This window comes from Cyclopterus lumpus, chromosome 4, assembly GCF_009769545.1.
Source record: "Cyclopterus lumpus isolate fCycLum1 chromosome 4, fCycLum1.pri, whole genome shotgun sequence".
Classification (NCBI taxonomy): Eukaryota; Metazoa; Chordata; class Actinopteri; order Perciformes; family Cyclopteridae; genus Cyclopterus; species Cyclopterus lumpus.
The window spans coordinates 20,747,899-20,762,489 of NC_046969.1; the positions used below are offsets into that span (position 1 = coordinate 20,747,899).

General features: G+C 46.7%; 1 protein-coding gene across 1 annotated transcript in view; it reads right to left on the reverse strand.

The window, feature by feature from the left end:
- The window catches only part of trabd2b (TraB domain containing 2B), a 54,110-nt gene that overhangs the window by 16,206 nt on the left and 23,313 nt on the right, over positions 1–14,591 (reverse strand). The window contains exons 3-4 of the mRNA XM_034531139.1: positions 5,703–5,849; positions 1,308–1,482 (exon numbers count right to left, since the gene is read on the reverse strand). Of these exons, the coding sequence (XP_034387030.1) occupies positions 1,308–1,482; positions 5,703–5,849 (322 nt within the window). The remainder of the gene's footprint in view (positions 1–1,307; positions 1,483–5,702; positions 5,850–14,591) is intronic.

Consider the following 14,591-nt stretch of genomic DNA (forward strand, 5'->3'; position numbering starts at 1 on the left):
CTTTTTTTTTTATCCTAAAGGTGATGCTCTGTTTGCTTTTGACAAAAGCCAAAGACATATCTCCCAGTTTATATTAAATATTGTCATATCTTATCATGTCGTTGTGCATGTAATAAGAAAAAAAATAAAATATATTTTTTTAACTTTCTTACTCCCTACTCGCAGGAGTTGGACTGGGTCATTGGTTCATAAACACAGTTTGAAAACTAGAGGGACGTATCACCAGTCCTTATTTCTTCATACGCACACTTCAGAGGAACACTTATTGAACTATAATTGCACCATGTTACTCCTCCATCGCTATCATAGTTCATACGCTTGCTTACAGTGTTCAGTCCTTACGCGCGCACACACACACACACACACACACACACACACACACACACACACACGCACACACACAGCTGGATGGTGCAACAGCAGCCTTGTCCAAACAATACCAAGAACAGTGGGAGCAAGAACTGCTCAGAGGAGGAACCAAGGCAGCATTAATCACACACGCATACACCCACCCATGCACACACACACACAGCCTTAGAGGCGGTACCACCCATTGCACAAGCACAGACACACACGGTCATACAGTACACAGACACTCACCCACCACCTGTTTTTGTGGGCAAACACTTACATGTACACATGCACAAATGCACACACACACACACACACACTTCCCTCAGGACACACTACACCATTCAGGTAACATTAGCAGCATTAGCCAGGAATGCTAATTGAAACAAACAGCTCATGGTTTCTTCATTTCTGAGGTGGGAGCTGGCTGTGATTGAGACTTCTGTGTGTGTGTGTGTGTGTGTGTGTGTGTGTGTGTGTGTGTGTGTGTGTGTGTGTCTGCGTACTTGCAAAGACACCCAGTTTTGCGTGCCAGATATCTGGGAACCATTGAACACTATTATTTTCTTGCTTTTTCTCCAGCTTTGCTTTCAAACACAAAATAGAGCAAATTGTTTGCCATAAACACACATTAGTGCTGACAGAATCAGTGCTCCAGACCAAAGCAAACCTGATCTCTCTTAAGCTTAACAATTGCATGCAAACATATACTCTCAGCTCCGATCAAAATGTATTTGGAAAGACCTCATTTAATGCAAAATAGAGACCCAGGATGCAGTTGCCGCCATGATGGATTTTCCTCTTATCGGCCTGCAGTTTAAAGAGACGTCACATAACCAGCGGGACAAAGGTCAGCCACCGGAGCCTTTTTGAAGCGGCTCAGGGTCGGGAAACTAACCCTATACTTCATACTGCACATCCCCCCCACCCCCATGCAGTATCTGAGGCTCCCTCACCTGCACCAAAAGCAAAAAAGTACGTCTGGTTGGGATTCCTCTGCAGCAGGGCGGACATGCGGCGAGCCATTCGCTCGTTGCGTTTGTAGATGAGCTCCTTGCGGAAGTAGCTGTCAATCTGCAGGGCGATCATGCGGTCATGAGCTGGCAGAGAGCTGTTGATGAAGTGAGGCAGCTGAGAGAGTGAGAAAGGGAACATTTTTAATTAAATAACATTTATGATGAGAATAAAAACGCACATGAATCATTGAAAGCGTACATCAAACACCAGAACAAATAACTGGTGTTAAAGAAGTTTAGAGGGTTGTAAAAAAAAAAAAAAAAATCCAAATGGGATGGAAAGAAAGAAGAGGACGGCGTTGGTGACGACCTGGCAGAAGTGAGTGTGAGACCTGGCAACCGGGAGTGTTTGTGATGCGACAGCATGACAGAAAATGACCAAAGCTCTACTGGTTTTAAAATGAGAGAACGGGAGGAGGGCGGGCCTTCGCAGAACATTTTTTACTGAGTTCACTAATGTGTTTACGTGTGTGTGTGTGTGTGTGTGTGTTTGTCTGAACGAAGGCACGTGCAGTGCCCCCAACAGTGTGAGCGTGTGAACGTGTGTTTAATTGCTGTGTGATTTATTAAGAGCCGGGCAGGCACAGACGGCCCACGCTGGCTCTGCGCCACGCTTGGCTGCGTCGGTGGATTCAACAGGCTGTTAATCTGTGAGGATGAGCGCAGGTCGGCGGAGGGGTAGCCAGGGTTTGGCACCGGGGTCGTAGCTGTCCAACTCGCAGACACGCCGAAACACACACAGTCTGTCTTCACTTCACTTCGCTTCCTGTCAGGGTATCGTTGTGCCGGTATGTGACCTTTCTGGCCCCTTCTCTTGATACATATATATACAATAGTATGTGAAAAATGAGAGATGGGTGAAATCCCAATACGCCAGATGATTGTTCTGGTGACTGTTTTTTTTTAAACTATTGTGGTGCAACATTTCTTTTCCATGTGTTGTCATTCCTCTTTTGGACTCTGAGCAAGCCTCCTCCCCCTGTGAATGTTTCTGTGGGATCTCGTATGCAGATGTGTTTCATCTGTAAATGTATCGAAGTGAGACAAGAACACACACACACATGCAAACATACGGGCGCTGTCTAAAATTGACAGTAACAGTAAAACAGCTGCAAATGATGCATAACTCAGTGTGTGTGTGTGTGTGTGTGTGTGTGTGTGTGTGTGTGTGTGTGTGTGTGCGTGTGTCTGTCTGAATACTGAATACATGGGGGGATTTATTGCCCCACATGTGAACAAGGTGCATCCATTCATAATCTGACAACCTTTCTCTCACTCCCTCAACTGCTCTTCCTACAGTCTGTTTCACATAATGGTTGAAAGGGTCTAATTCAAAGCTGCGTCGCATATTTATTTATTTCCTGGTGGATGTTCTTGAAAGGAGAACAGATAACAATTGTACATGTCCGTTTACATGTTCTTGTGGGTATCCTTAACAAATGCAAGTAAACCTTTTTTTTTGTATTGTTTTGCTCCTCGGCCATCGATATGTGGAAAAGTTGTATGAAAGCCTGGAAGTCTGATACATTTCCCTCCAGTGATGTCACCGCTCCTCATCTCCGATTCAGGCAAGAAGCTCAAGGCTACATTAGCAACTACTCGTGGAATGAAAAGAATATGTGATCGCTGGTTCTGCTACATCGATTTTGCAATGCAGTGTCAGTAAAAAAATATTTGAAAATGATTTTTTCACTGGCCCAACCCGAGTGGAGGACTCCTTCAAACACATTCACATCAAATGAGTGCCGTCCGTAAATACCAGTGTGTACGATGGTGACATTTTATTAGAGAATATAGATCAGCCCTGTTATATATTCTTTACAAGCTGCCAAAGAAAAAAATCTACTAAAGTTTTGCTTCATAGATCTCAAAGATCTCCATGTTCTGTGAAATGTTCTACTTTGAGGATGAGCTTAAGATAAAACCATGTATGCAGATCACTTTTGAATGTTTTCTGCCACAGTTTCACTCTCATTTGGCAGATTGTTAATGTCAAGACCTGCAAATCCACATGGTTCGTGTGACATGAGCCGCATTACTTACTAAGTGAGGAAAGAAAGAAATTCTCACGGATATCTGTAGCCTGAAGCCTCGTAATGGCTGCCTGTGTTTTTTCAGGGTGCGTGACCCAGGTTCATTTCGGATCGACGGGGCTTCATGATTGAGAAGTAAAACGAAGCAGAGTTAAGGAGGGAGACAAAGCTTCATCGTTGCTCCAGCGTGAGTGTTTCATGACGAGGTACAAAAAAGTGTTCGGGTCAAGGTGGGAGTGCAGCGGTGAATGCAGATAACTTATCACGGGAAGGGCCATTAGCTGCTCTGTATCCCGACCCGCACAGGAAATGTGGAGTGACGGGGAACTATTTCCTCCTTCCTCCCTCTGCACTGACTTGCAGTTTGTCTGCTCTGCCAGAAATTCACTCTCTTCTATTCCTCCTTTATGGTTTGGCTCTTTGAAGTCCTTCTGTTATCTTATCTTATCTTTCCTTACCTTTTCATTTCCCGTGTTATTTCCTTCTCTATCAAATTTTCATCTGCAGACATTTTCAAAAGAACTATCCAATTGCAACATTTTCCAATTCTTTGAAGTTGCTTGCCTTTGTGTTTTTTTTATTTTATATATATAAACCTAGTACCTTTCACCTTATTTCTTTTCTGTCTCTCTTCAAAGCATTACCCTGTCCTGTAATGCTCCGCTCTGAGGCCCATCATCAACCTCTTTCTGAGATGATGAACTGGGGGAGCATCAGGGGTGGTGGATAAGGTCCAATCTATCAAAAACACCTGCTTTTTTATGGTGCTGGAAATTCACACAAACACACACACACACATACACAGAAACACACACACACACATACAGAAACACACACACAAACCTGCTATAGATCACCGGGCTACAGAAGCAGGCATCAGGCGTCTGATTGTTCGAGCATGTGCTGGGGAATGTTAATACATGTTATCATGACATGAGGACCAGCAGGCGAACTGGTATGATTTACGATGTGAAGCGCTCCTGCAGGAGACAAACGTAGCTGCGACTGTCTGTGAGCTGCGGAGCTCTCCGTGGCCCCCCTGGGGAGAAAGCGATGGAAAGACTCAGACGGCCAGGGTGGAGACAAACGAGGGGAGATGTTGTCTCTCGTGTTAATGACGCTGCATCTCTGCAGCGGAGCCGGTGAGTTGAGGTGACACGGAGCCTAATGACACTTGAGGATCGGCGAGGGAGGTTGACACGGCATAAGTGGCTCACGAGGAGGGCTTTTGAGTAAATCTGCATTCGAGGGGTGGAGACGGAGTGAGAGCCACTGCACGCGGGGCCAATGTGTGTCGGTGCGTGCGATATATTGAGTGGCCTTTTGACAGCTAGCAGAAGACTGATGAGGAGGCCATCTCTGCAGGAGCAGAGGCTATGTTAGGAAACGTAGAGTTTAGAGGAGGTCGGACGGCTAATTTACCGCTGAGTCCAGAGCTATTAGAGTGCCAGACTATCAAGTAACTTGAGGCTGAGAGGGATTAGGATGGCAATGTGCAGTTTTTTTTTGCGGAATGGATGTGCAAGCCTTAAAGTTTGAGGGCGACGATAGCGTAATGGCAGAGAAGTGGGTAGAAGAGGGCTGCCAACTCAAGTCAGGGCTCTGACAGATTTGGGTTTTTTGAATACCGTTACGGCTTTTGGACTAAAGCTGCAAAGTAGATATTATTTCATAACATCAGAAACCTCACCATCCGTTTTGTCCAACGAAACCAAAAACAAAAAAATGGACAGAGATTCACTTTTCACTATACACTTCAGCAGGCGGACGTTTTTTTAGCTGACATCGGGCGAGGGCCGGGTGCACCCAGGACAGGACCAACATTCACGCTCACATTCACAACGACTTTAGACTCATTAACAGCTGGCACCGAAAGGTATATTCCTTTTTGTGCAGATTATTGTTACTCAAAAACAACAATATGGATGGATGTGTACGATTGCCGTCATGTGAAGTCTTTTGGGAACGATGTGAAGAAACGGGTCGTTGGGAGCATGAAGGCAGCAAGACATCGACAGCAGGTTGTTGTTGGACCGCATCAAACTTTGTATGTAGGACAATATGGGAGATAATATTAGATACGATTAGATCTTTTGTATTATGTTTGGCAACATTATGTTGTTCACACTCATTCTACGTTCTTCTCGTTTCCCTTTTTGAAATTGGCTCTTTTAATTGACTCTTTTCGTGAAGCTGCAGAGGCGAACAGCTCCAATTTTTTATTTTTTATTTTGGGATAATCCTTTTCAGGAAACGTCCTCTGCACTTTTCTGTCGTCCAACGTCTAAAGGAGGATACCGACCTGTGAGGTGTCGTGGTTGAAGATGATGGAGCTGAGGTCTCCACAGTTGTAGTGGGTAATGAGGTCCTCGGTGGTGTAGGAGCCCTGCAGGCTGCCTGCTCGCACGCCCTCGTGCTGCAGCAGAGTCTGGTTCAACGCAAACAGCACCTGCAGGGAGAGAGAGGGAGAGAAAGACTGTTACTTTCTGCATGGCCAGTGTTCATCTTCTAAAATATAACGTGACCCTAATACACAATGAGGCCGTTATTCCTGAGCGTCGGCTAAGTTGGCTAAGTTGTTTTGCAGCGTTTTGATTTCTTTCAGGATATGTTCATACACTTTCCATACAGGCTGACTACAGGTGAATGCGGACCACAAGAGACATGGCAAAACTCCACCGACTTTCTTCTGTAGGAGGGAGAAAACAGGGGAAGAAAAGGGAGGGTGAGAGAGAGAGAGAGAGAGAGAGAGAGAGAGAGAGAGAGAGAGAGAGAGAGAGAGAGAGAGACTTCAAAAAACAAAACCCTTCTTTCTCTTTCACCAGACCAGGGTGCTGTAAATTTACAGCAGCCATTAAAAAGTAAACCCTCTTTAGAGAGAATTTATAGCGTGCAGCCGCCAGCCGGCCAGACAACTCCGCAGCTGTCCTCGACACCAGGGGTTAACCTAGCTGCTCCCGCCCTCCACAATCCCACGCCACCTCTGACAAGCAGGACCGAGTTGTCAATCACCATTAAGCTCTCTCTCTCTCTCTCGCAAGAGATGTTTCTTCTTTCTGTGGACAACGGATTTCACACAGTTCCACATCGCGAGACAGCTCGAGTTGAACAAGTGACTCGGCTCATCGCGTCTTCAAACAGCGCCCCCCCCCCCCCCGATCCGTGTCTACGATCCTAATTACCAAGAAACCCGACTAGCGCTTCAGAAAAATACTACGGGGAGAACGTCAGCATCCAGGCCCCGATGATTTGTGGAGCAGCTTAAGGCCGATACAGCTGCACAACTGATTGAGCCCAATGTCAAAAGTCTGGGTCGTAATTCACACAATTATATTATGTTTTTTTAATCATAAATGCCCATATCGTGCTTATTGACTGTTTCAACTCCAGGTAACCCTTACGCTGGGATAATCACAACCAAGCTCTAAGCTCCACCTTGTGACTCCCTCTCTCTGAGGTCATTGTGTTCGCTAACCGGTCTTGTAGGCTCCGCTTTTTTTCTTCTTTCCATAATGCAAAGAGACAACTGATGAGCTAACGACGCACATATCTGTTTCACTGTCACGATCCTCTCTTCTTGCCTTTTCTCTTTCTCCCCCTGTCCATTCTCTTCTCGTCTCTCTGCCAGCTCCTTCCTCCCACCGTCCCACCACAAACCGAGTCTGGTCTTATTATTTCTTTTTGACGCCGCCGCTCGGCCAGAGGTGTATAATCCAGGAATGGGTCTCGATCAAATCTGAGACCATTCACCAAACCCAGAAGCCCCCCCCCCCCCCCCCCCCCCCCCCCCTCCCCCCCGCTGTGTGAGTTATGACAGTATTCCTCATTTCATTTTTTATTTCCATCCCACATGAGATTATTATAAAGCTCTGAAATGATGCTTGCAGGAGAGATGCCAGACCCAAGCGAGGCCATTACTCTTAGTTCTGCCTGGCGGCCTCTTAGCTACAGATGCTGATTCTGGTCCAATAAGTTGCCACTGCCCCAAGTCGTTGACCCACAGGGCTCTTCGCCACGTCTTAAGGGTTTTTCCAATGCAAACACCAGAGCGGGCCCTGGGTAGAGTCAAGGGGCCCGGAGCTGGCACGGCGCACCCACCTGCCAGGCTGTTTGTACGACTGCCAGCTCCGGGAGTTTCCCTGAGCACGGCGAGCAGCAGCAGACATGACAGACGCAGTGGAGGATGCGTGGTAAGAGCGCAGGGTTGTGTGTGGTTGATTGTGTTGTTAGGGGAGCTGTTATTTAAATATTGTCCGTCTCCCGGGGAAAGAACATCTCTGCAGCTGTAACTATGGCGCCTGAGTTTGTGCACGGCTGAATGAAAGAGCATGTCAATCACTGCGGGAGAGGGTGAGGGGGAGAGAGGGGAAAATACAAACATTCCCTGTGTGTGTGTGTGTGTGTGTGTGTGTGTGTGTGTGTGTGTGTGTGTGTGTGTGTGTGTGTGTGTGTGTGTGTGTGTGTGTGTGCTCGCTCGCTCGCTTTTTATATGCATAAGTGTGAATATGTGTGTGTGTGTGTGTGTGTGTGTGTGTGTGTGTGTGTGTGTGAGCGCGCACACGTGTTGGCTGACTGAGTGGGTGTTCTCATGCTGAAGTGGTCCACTCGCCCTGACAGACTGGCTTTTTTATACAGCCAGGCCTTTTCAAAGTAACTAACATTGACTTCTCTCACCACACAGTTTACTACTGCAGGTTTCTCTCCTCTCTTTTCTAATACATGCGTGAGAAACTCCCATTGTAATTAAATGAAAGCTTTATAAGAACAAAGCTGGAAGGAGCGAAGCACACGGATGGTTTTGGAACCGGCGATCTGAGCGCGGCGCTCCAGAAAAAAAATCATTAGCGTTCGCTGGAAAGAAAACATTAAAAAAAAGGGTTGAGGGCAGGAGTAATATAGTGAAAAAAAGAGAAGAAATCAGAGAGATCTTTCATGTTTCAGAACATGTAATTCATCAACGTGTGTGCGCATTGCAGCAATTGACCTTGAAGTGCGTTAAATCCTCGGCTGTTTGCTTGCTAAAGTGTCAGCTTGTTTGAAGGTTTAATGGGTCTGAAGCATGAGTAGGTGCCGATGACAAGGGGCTGGAACTGAGAGAGTTCCCCTCTTGTCGACTACATAACTCCCCTTTTAAACCTCCTTCATCCGAATCGGAGAATGTGAGTGATGCTAAAGGGCCTCGAGCTGCGAAACAACAGAAGGAAGTGGCAGACTGCACTGAAAATATAACGCAGGATTACATTTTCCTTTACAGCTGGAGGAGTCTGTAAAGCAAATGAGGAGAACCCATCATTAACAATCCTTCCCCCTCCCTCATGTCCACTTTCCCCAAGTCACCCATTTTTCTAACCATTGACGCAATAACGCAATTCTGCAAAAACTGATGGAGAAATGAAGAAAGGAAAGCAGGAGAGAGTTGAGAGTGTGAAGGAGTGGTTTAAGACAAACAAAGCCTTGTTCTCTATGAGAGGAGCATGTGCTGGACACATGGAGGTGATTCATTTGAAGAGTTCGGGTATCGGCCTGGCATGGGCATTACCGGGCAGTCAGGTGCTTGAAAGCACCACGGTGCGTGCCAGGAGATCTGAGAAGGTTCGTTCCCTCACACATCTGCCTCGCTTCCCCCAGCGTTACCCACACGACTTCCCTCAGGAGATCTATTCTTCTCCTTGTTTCGCTCACTCAACTGTTGTCCTCTCAGGTTGTATGTGTCACACGTAGGACAGGAAACAGCCACTGCTCCTGCAATCGTCACGATGGCTGGATTTTGGTGTGTGACCTTTTTGAATCAAATGAAGCAGCGACTATTTGAGGCTCTCGTGGTTGCGAGCGGTTCTACTAAAATGTTTATTTTCCCCTTTTTAAATGTCCGCTATTGCCCCGTTGGGAGCTGTTGAGATGAAATACAAATACTCCGAGTCTCTTATTTAGCACCTTTAAACTTGTGCACACAATGTTCTGTGCCAAATGTTAATTTCAGCATGCTCATAAGCTAATTCTGAAGACTGGTAACCGCTGTACGAGTGCAGTGCAGAGAAGCTCAGATAACAACAAAACGCACACACACACACCCACACACAAACACACACACACAGAGCGAAAGAGACTTCATCCTCTGTTCAGGTACACAGAACTTCACAATATCTTTGCAAGCCGTTTTTTCTGTTATATTGATGCTCTGAATCCAGAATGTGGAACATTTAAAGATATCGTGGCGTCTTTTGAATTCCCTCCGCTCGAACATAAAAGGGAATTCCGTTCTTTCTCCGTCTTTGTCTCCGGCCATCCAATCAGCCCCTGATAAAGAAAACAGTCCAAACAGTTTGAGGTTGGTGCGTTCCCCTCCACCGCTCTCGTCTCCCCGAGAGCCGCTTGTGTTTCACCGCCTGAAAAAGAGAAGATCTAGACCTCTGACCCGGGACACGCACTGCTGGGTTCCTCTGGGCCGAGTCAACTTCCCCCCTTTGGCTGGAGACGGTAAGAGGGGATTGGGTTCACAGCACCCTGGGGTGACTGAAGGAAGGGAGAAAGGGAGTTGAAATAACATCCAGGGCAACCCGAGAATAGGAGAAGTGCGATAGCTCGTCCCCGCGGCAGCCCCCAAAATAGGGTGGCCACCAATCTGTGTGACTTCACGGCCACAGTCGAAGAATCATAAGAGGTTTCACAAAAAGCACCCGTGTGTCCATTTCCGTTCCACCTGTGCTCTCCCAGTATGACTTCATGCTTAAATGTGCATGTGGCGGCGGTATTTTAGAAGCCTTTTAGTTCATGCGAGCTCTGAATAGCACCGTGAAACACGCGAGACCGCGTCAACGTTGTCTCCGCAGCCTCACGTGATGGCTTCCCTGTCGTCTCCTACACGCTTAGCAACAACTTGTCTCTCCAGGGTGAATCGCGTAATCTGTCTCAAATGCCTCAGACATCGTCAAGGCGTTAGCCGGAATAGTTTGGCAGCCCTTTCTGCGTGTGTCGTTAGCTTATTTTGAAGGTCGCGCCACTTTCAACTCATCACGCACGGCAAAAAGCCGGAGCCTTGCCGTCGATGCCCAGAACGCACATACACTCGCATATGCAGCCAGCCATAAGCACACACGCCAATAGCTTGTACGCACCGCATTCCTCTTTGAGCAATAACCTGCATGCTACCCAGATTTCTTCTTTTCAGCCCGAGACAGCGACGATATTGTGAATATTGTTTCTCCTTCGTCTCCGCCTTTCTTTCTCTTTCCCACTTCCCTTTCTATCTTCTCTCATTCCCCCTCTTTCTCTGTCTCACTAAGTCTCTCGCCCGGGCCTGGTCCACCCCCCCCCCGTCTCAGCCTAGGAAATCCAGGGATTACCAGAGGGACAATCCCAGTGGCAGAGGCCTGCTGCTCCCAGCTTCCACAGAAAGCCCCCTAGACCCCCCCCCCCCTCCCCCTCTTCCTTCCGTCCTATCTTATTTCCTGTCTGAGGGGGTGAGTGTCTAATGATGTGACACTTTGAGCTTGGAATGGTAAAAATCGTCTAAACATCCATCCCCTCCTCGTCTTTTCCTTATCCTTCGTTCTTCTGAATAAAGTTTGCTACTATCTGTTACCACCCCCCTTCCTCCTCTTCTCTGCGTGTTTATCTTCTTCCCTCCCATGAAACCAGACCAACCGGCACCCATACACCCTACATACTGTATACGGCCCTCCAGTCTCCAGAGTCTCCTGTCTCTCCTCTTAATAAGAATCTCCAGTGAATGTGTGTGTGCGTGTGTGTGTGTGTGTGGGAGGGGGGGGGGGTCGCCTCTACACTTGTCTGCAAATAAACCCGTTGTTTGACTTGGCAGTGCTGCCGCTGCGCCAGTCATCCCAGCTTTCCTGCCCCCCGAGAAAACAGAGAAAATAATAAAGTATCACTTGAGCCGGACAGACAAAGCACACAGCTGGTCCCTCACTGTGAATGCCCACAAGCAGAAGGTGGAAACGAGTGGTGGAACACTGTAGAAGAAAGTTGTACTTCTTTTTTGTTTTCTTACAACAATTATTTTGTGTTTTGTTTATTCGCCCCCCACAACGACTGAAGGGGGGTCCGAGGCTTAAGAGTCATGGTTGCTCTTGAACTAAATGGTTGGGAATGGTCACTCTTTTCTTTTTTCTTCCTCCAATGCTATATTTGGTGTATATATAATATAATTTGGCAGTTAATAGTTAAACAGTCCCTTAGCTGTTTGGGTAAAAAGTATCATGTCATCATTCTTAATGGTGTATCTGCTTCATTTCAAGAATCTGTTGGGGGTTTCTTTTGCTATGGGAGCACGGATGTAAACTGCACTTGAAACTAATGAAATGATCTCACCCGCCATCAGATCCATCAGATTTCGTCAGCTGTTTTAAGGCAAATCAGATTAAAGAACTCGCTAATATCTACACTCGATCGGGTCACTCTAACCGTATCTCCCTCAAAGCTCGTGGTCCCACATCATTGCCTCCACTAATCCCAACGCATTTCAAAGTCCGCTGGTATTTATTTTTTTCCCCAAGGGGAAAACCTCTCGTCGAATTCCAGCGGATTTATCCGGCTTCCATTATGATGTGTGATGCTATCCAAAACCAGATGAGCCGGGTCTTCTCCGCAGCATGAGAAAGGAGCGAGCAGAAACAGCCGTGTGTGTTTAAAGCGTGCCTCCCCGGCCCCTAACCGGGGTCGCACCACTCTCTCTTATCTCCCGCAGTCTGCTTTGGTCGGTCTAATGGCTTCAGACAGAATAATTCCCAAAGAATGATTTGTTCTTTTTGCAAAGGCCACATTTGAGGTCCGGCTGAAACACGAGACCAGCACATAATCTCCTGCAAGAACATACATTGTGTAATGGAGTAAAAACTGTGTACAAACCGCCATTGTCCAAACTTTTAGGAAGAGCTGGTCCAGGTGACTGAATTGGTTTATTTTTAAGAGAGGAAACCTTTGCAGAGGTTTCTCTGTGTGTGCGTGTCGAGCTCTCATGCAGCCTTCAATTATAACACATCATCCTCACGATGATCAAATGATGTAATGTCGATCAAACAGATTTCTTTTCCTTCGCGAGTTTTGTGTGTCTCAGCGAGCATCCAAGACTGATTTGTTCTCGTTTGCACTATTTGATCCGCAGACTGGATTCATCCTGCATAGTGGACACTTAAGTAGCATGGAGTGTGACCTCAGCTATAAAAGAAGCATATTTCATATCAAAGGGATATGAACCAGAGGCTTTATGTATCACTCAACATCTGCATGTTGTGCATATGTGTTTCAGTGGAGGAGAAGAATGTAAATGGAGGAGAGAAAATATTAAGGGAGAGAGATGGAATAAAATGAGAGACAGCAGATGTTTACACTTAACCAGCAGAGGTAGAACGAAGGAGAGGAGGGAGCGGACCTATTGTCCTCTTCCTCTTCCTCCTCCTCCTCCTCCTCCTCCTAACAGGTCTGGAACACAGCTGGGTTGTTTTACCCTCCACCACCTCCCCTCTTCATCCCCCCAAAGCCCCTCCATCCTCAGCCCTGTCCCCATCCCTCAAAAAACAACTTGCGTCTCTTCATCTTCCATCAATTCTCAAACCCTCAATCAGCAGCCTTCCTCCCTTTCCCCACCCAGGTTCGGCGCTCTCAAGGACAAATCTCCAGAGTACACAGTTCAGCAGCGAGCCCTTCATCTCTCTCCCACCCATCCCTCGTTCTCTTTTCTTTCATTTGGTGGCAGCTCTCCTTCCACCACTGTCACTGATCTCTGTTTATTTAGCTTTCATGTCCTGCCTCCTTCCTGTGCTCCACTTGGTGCACACTCACAGACACACACACACACACACACACCGCCTGTACGCATGCATGTAGACACTGTGTGTGTTTGTTTTCCATATGTGTCTGTCTTCACTTCAGAGTTTGTCCAAATTACACAGTGCTGTCTATGGAGCTGCAGAAGGAGGAGTAAGTGGACCAAACTTCCTCTCCTCTCCTCTCCTCTCCTCTCCTCTCCTCTCCCCTCCAAGAGTCCATGCTGAAGCTAAAGCGGCGTAATCCCACACAAGTACACTATTTCACGGCAAATCAGAGGGAGAAATGTTCAATTTCACGCAAGCGCATAGAGCCTGCAGCAAAACAGAGAGCGACAGAGCAACATTGTGGCCTGTACCTTGAGATACAGACTGTGAAGAAGTCGTATACGCGTGGCAGTGGGTGTCATAAGAGTTTTTAGGTGGGGGGGGGGGATCACGCTATGAGTGAGCGTCGCGCTGCCCTGTCATTTCCAAACCTTCTGTCAGCAGCACATCCGTGAGGAAGCGGAATCCAAATTGTCTCCCTGATGAGAACAAGCTGCCTCCGATGAAGTGTGGAAAAGAACACACACAAATGTATACAACCTTCCTCGACTATTGACTCGCACGGTTTTACCATAATTTAACTCCGGGACCACCAGAGAGACTTCTGATGGGCCTAAGAGATATAAAAAAAAAACCGTATTTTTAGTGTTGGAAAAAGTTGTAATGGCTGCATCCTTTCTTACAGTAATGAGTGGGAGATTAAGCCCCCGCCGTGCAGCGTTCTGCGCCGCCACTGGTAAGCTCACGCTCAGGAACAGGCTGGGTTTTGTTCAGGGATGGAGAGTAGACTGTGGGTGTCACCCATTGCTTTGTGGACAAGAGTTTTAAAGCCTCGAGTTTAGCATTTTTTAGCTGTTGCTAATTTGTGTTTTTTTTTTCTCCATTTTTTCCAACCAGAGGTGAACCGAGAGGGAGGAGTCAAGTAAAGCCGAATGCTGAGTAAGACATTTGTTGGCAAGCAAAATGTTACAATAAACTCTTGTGAACTGAAAATACCCGATGAAAGGGTTAACGTTCTAATATGAACGGACGGACTAACACAATGGTAGCGACCTGTCAATAACAAGGACCTGACTCTTGATACTGCTGAATACCACAGAGGACTTTGTATGGAGCGCAATAGATGAATTCTGCATATACATACAGTATTTGTTGAAAAACAAAATGTATCAAAAAGTCTTTGCTCTCGCACATATACGTAGAGGACGCACCTGTATTAACGGGGCTGTGTAGCAGCAATCGAATAAAACGGTTATATTCATTGAAGAAAGGCTCATTTAATCCGATGAAACACTTTAATCAAATTCAGAATTTTTGTTCAAGGACTTTTGAAGCTTCGTCCGATAAGTTCAATAGGTATA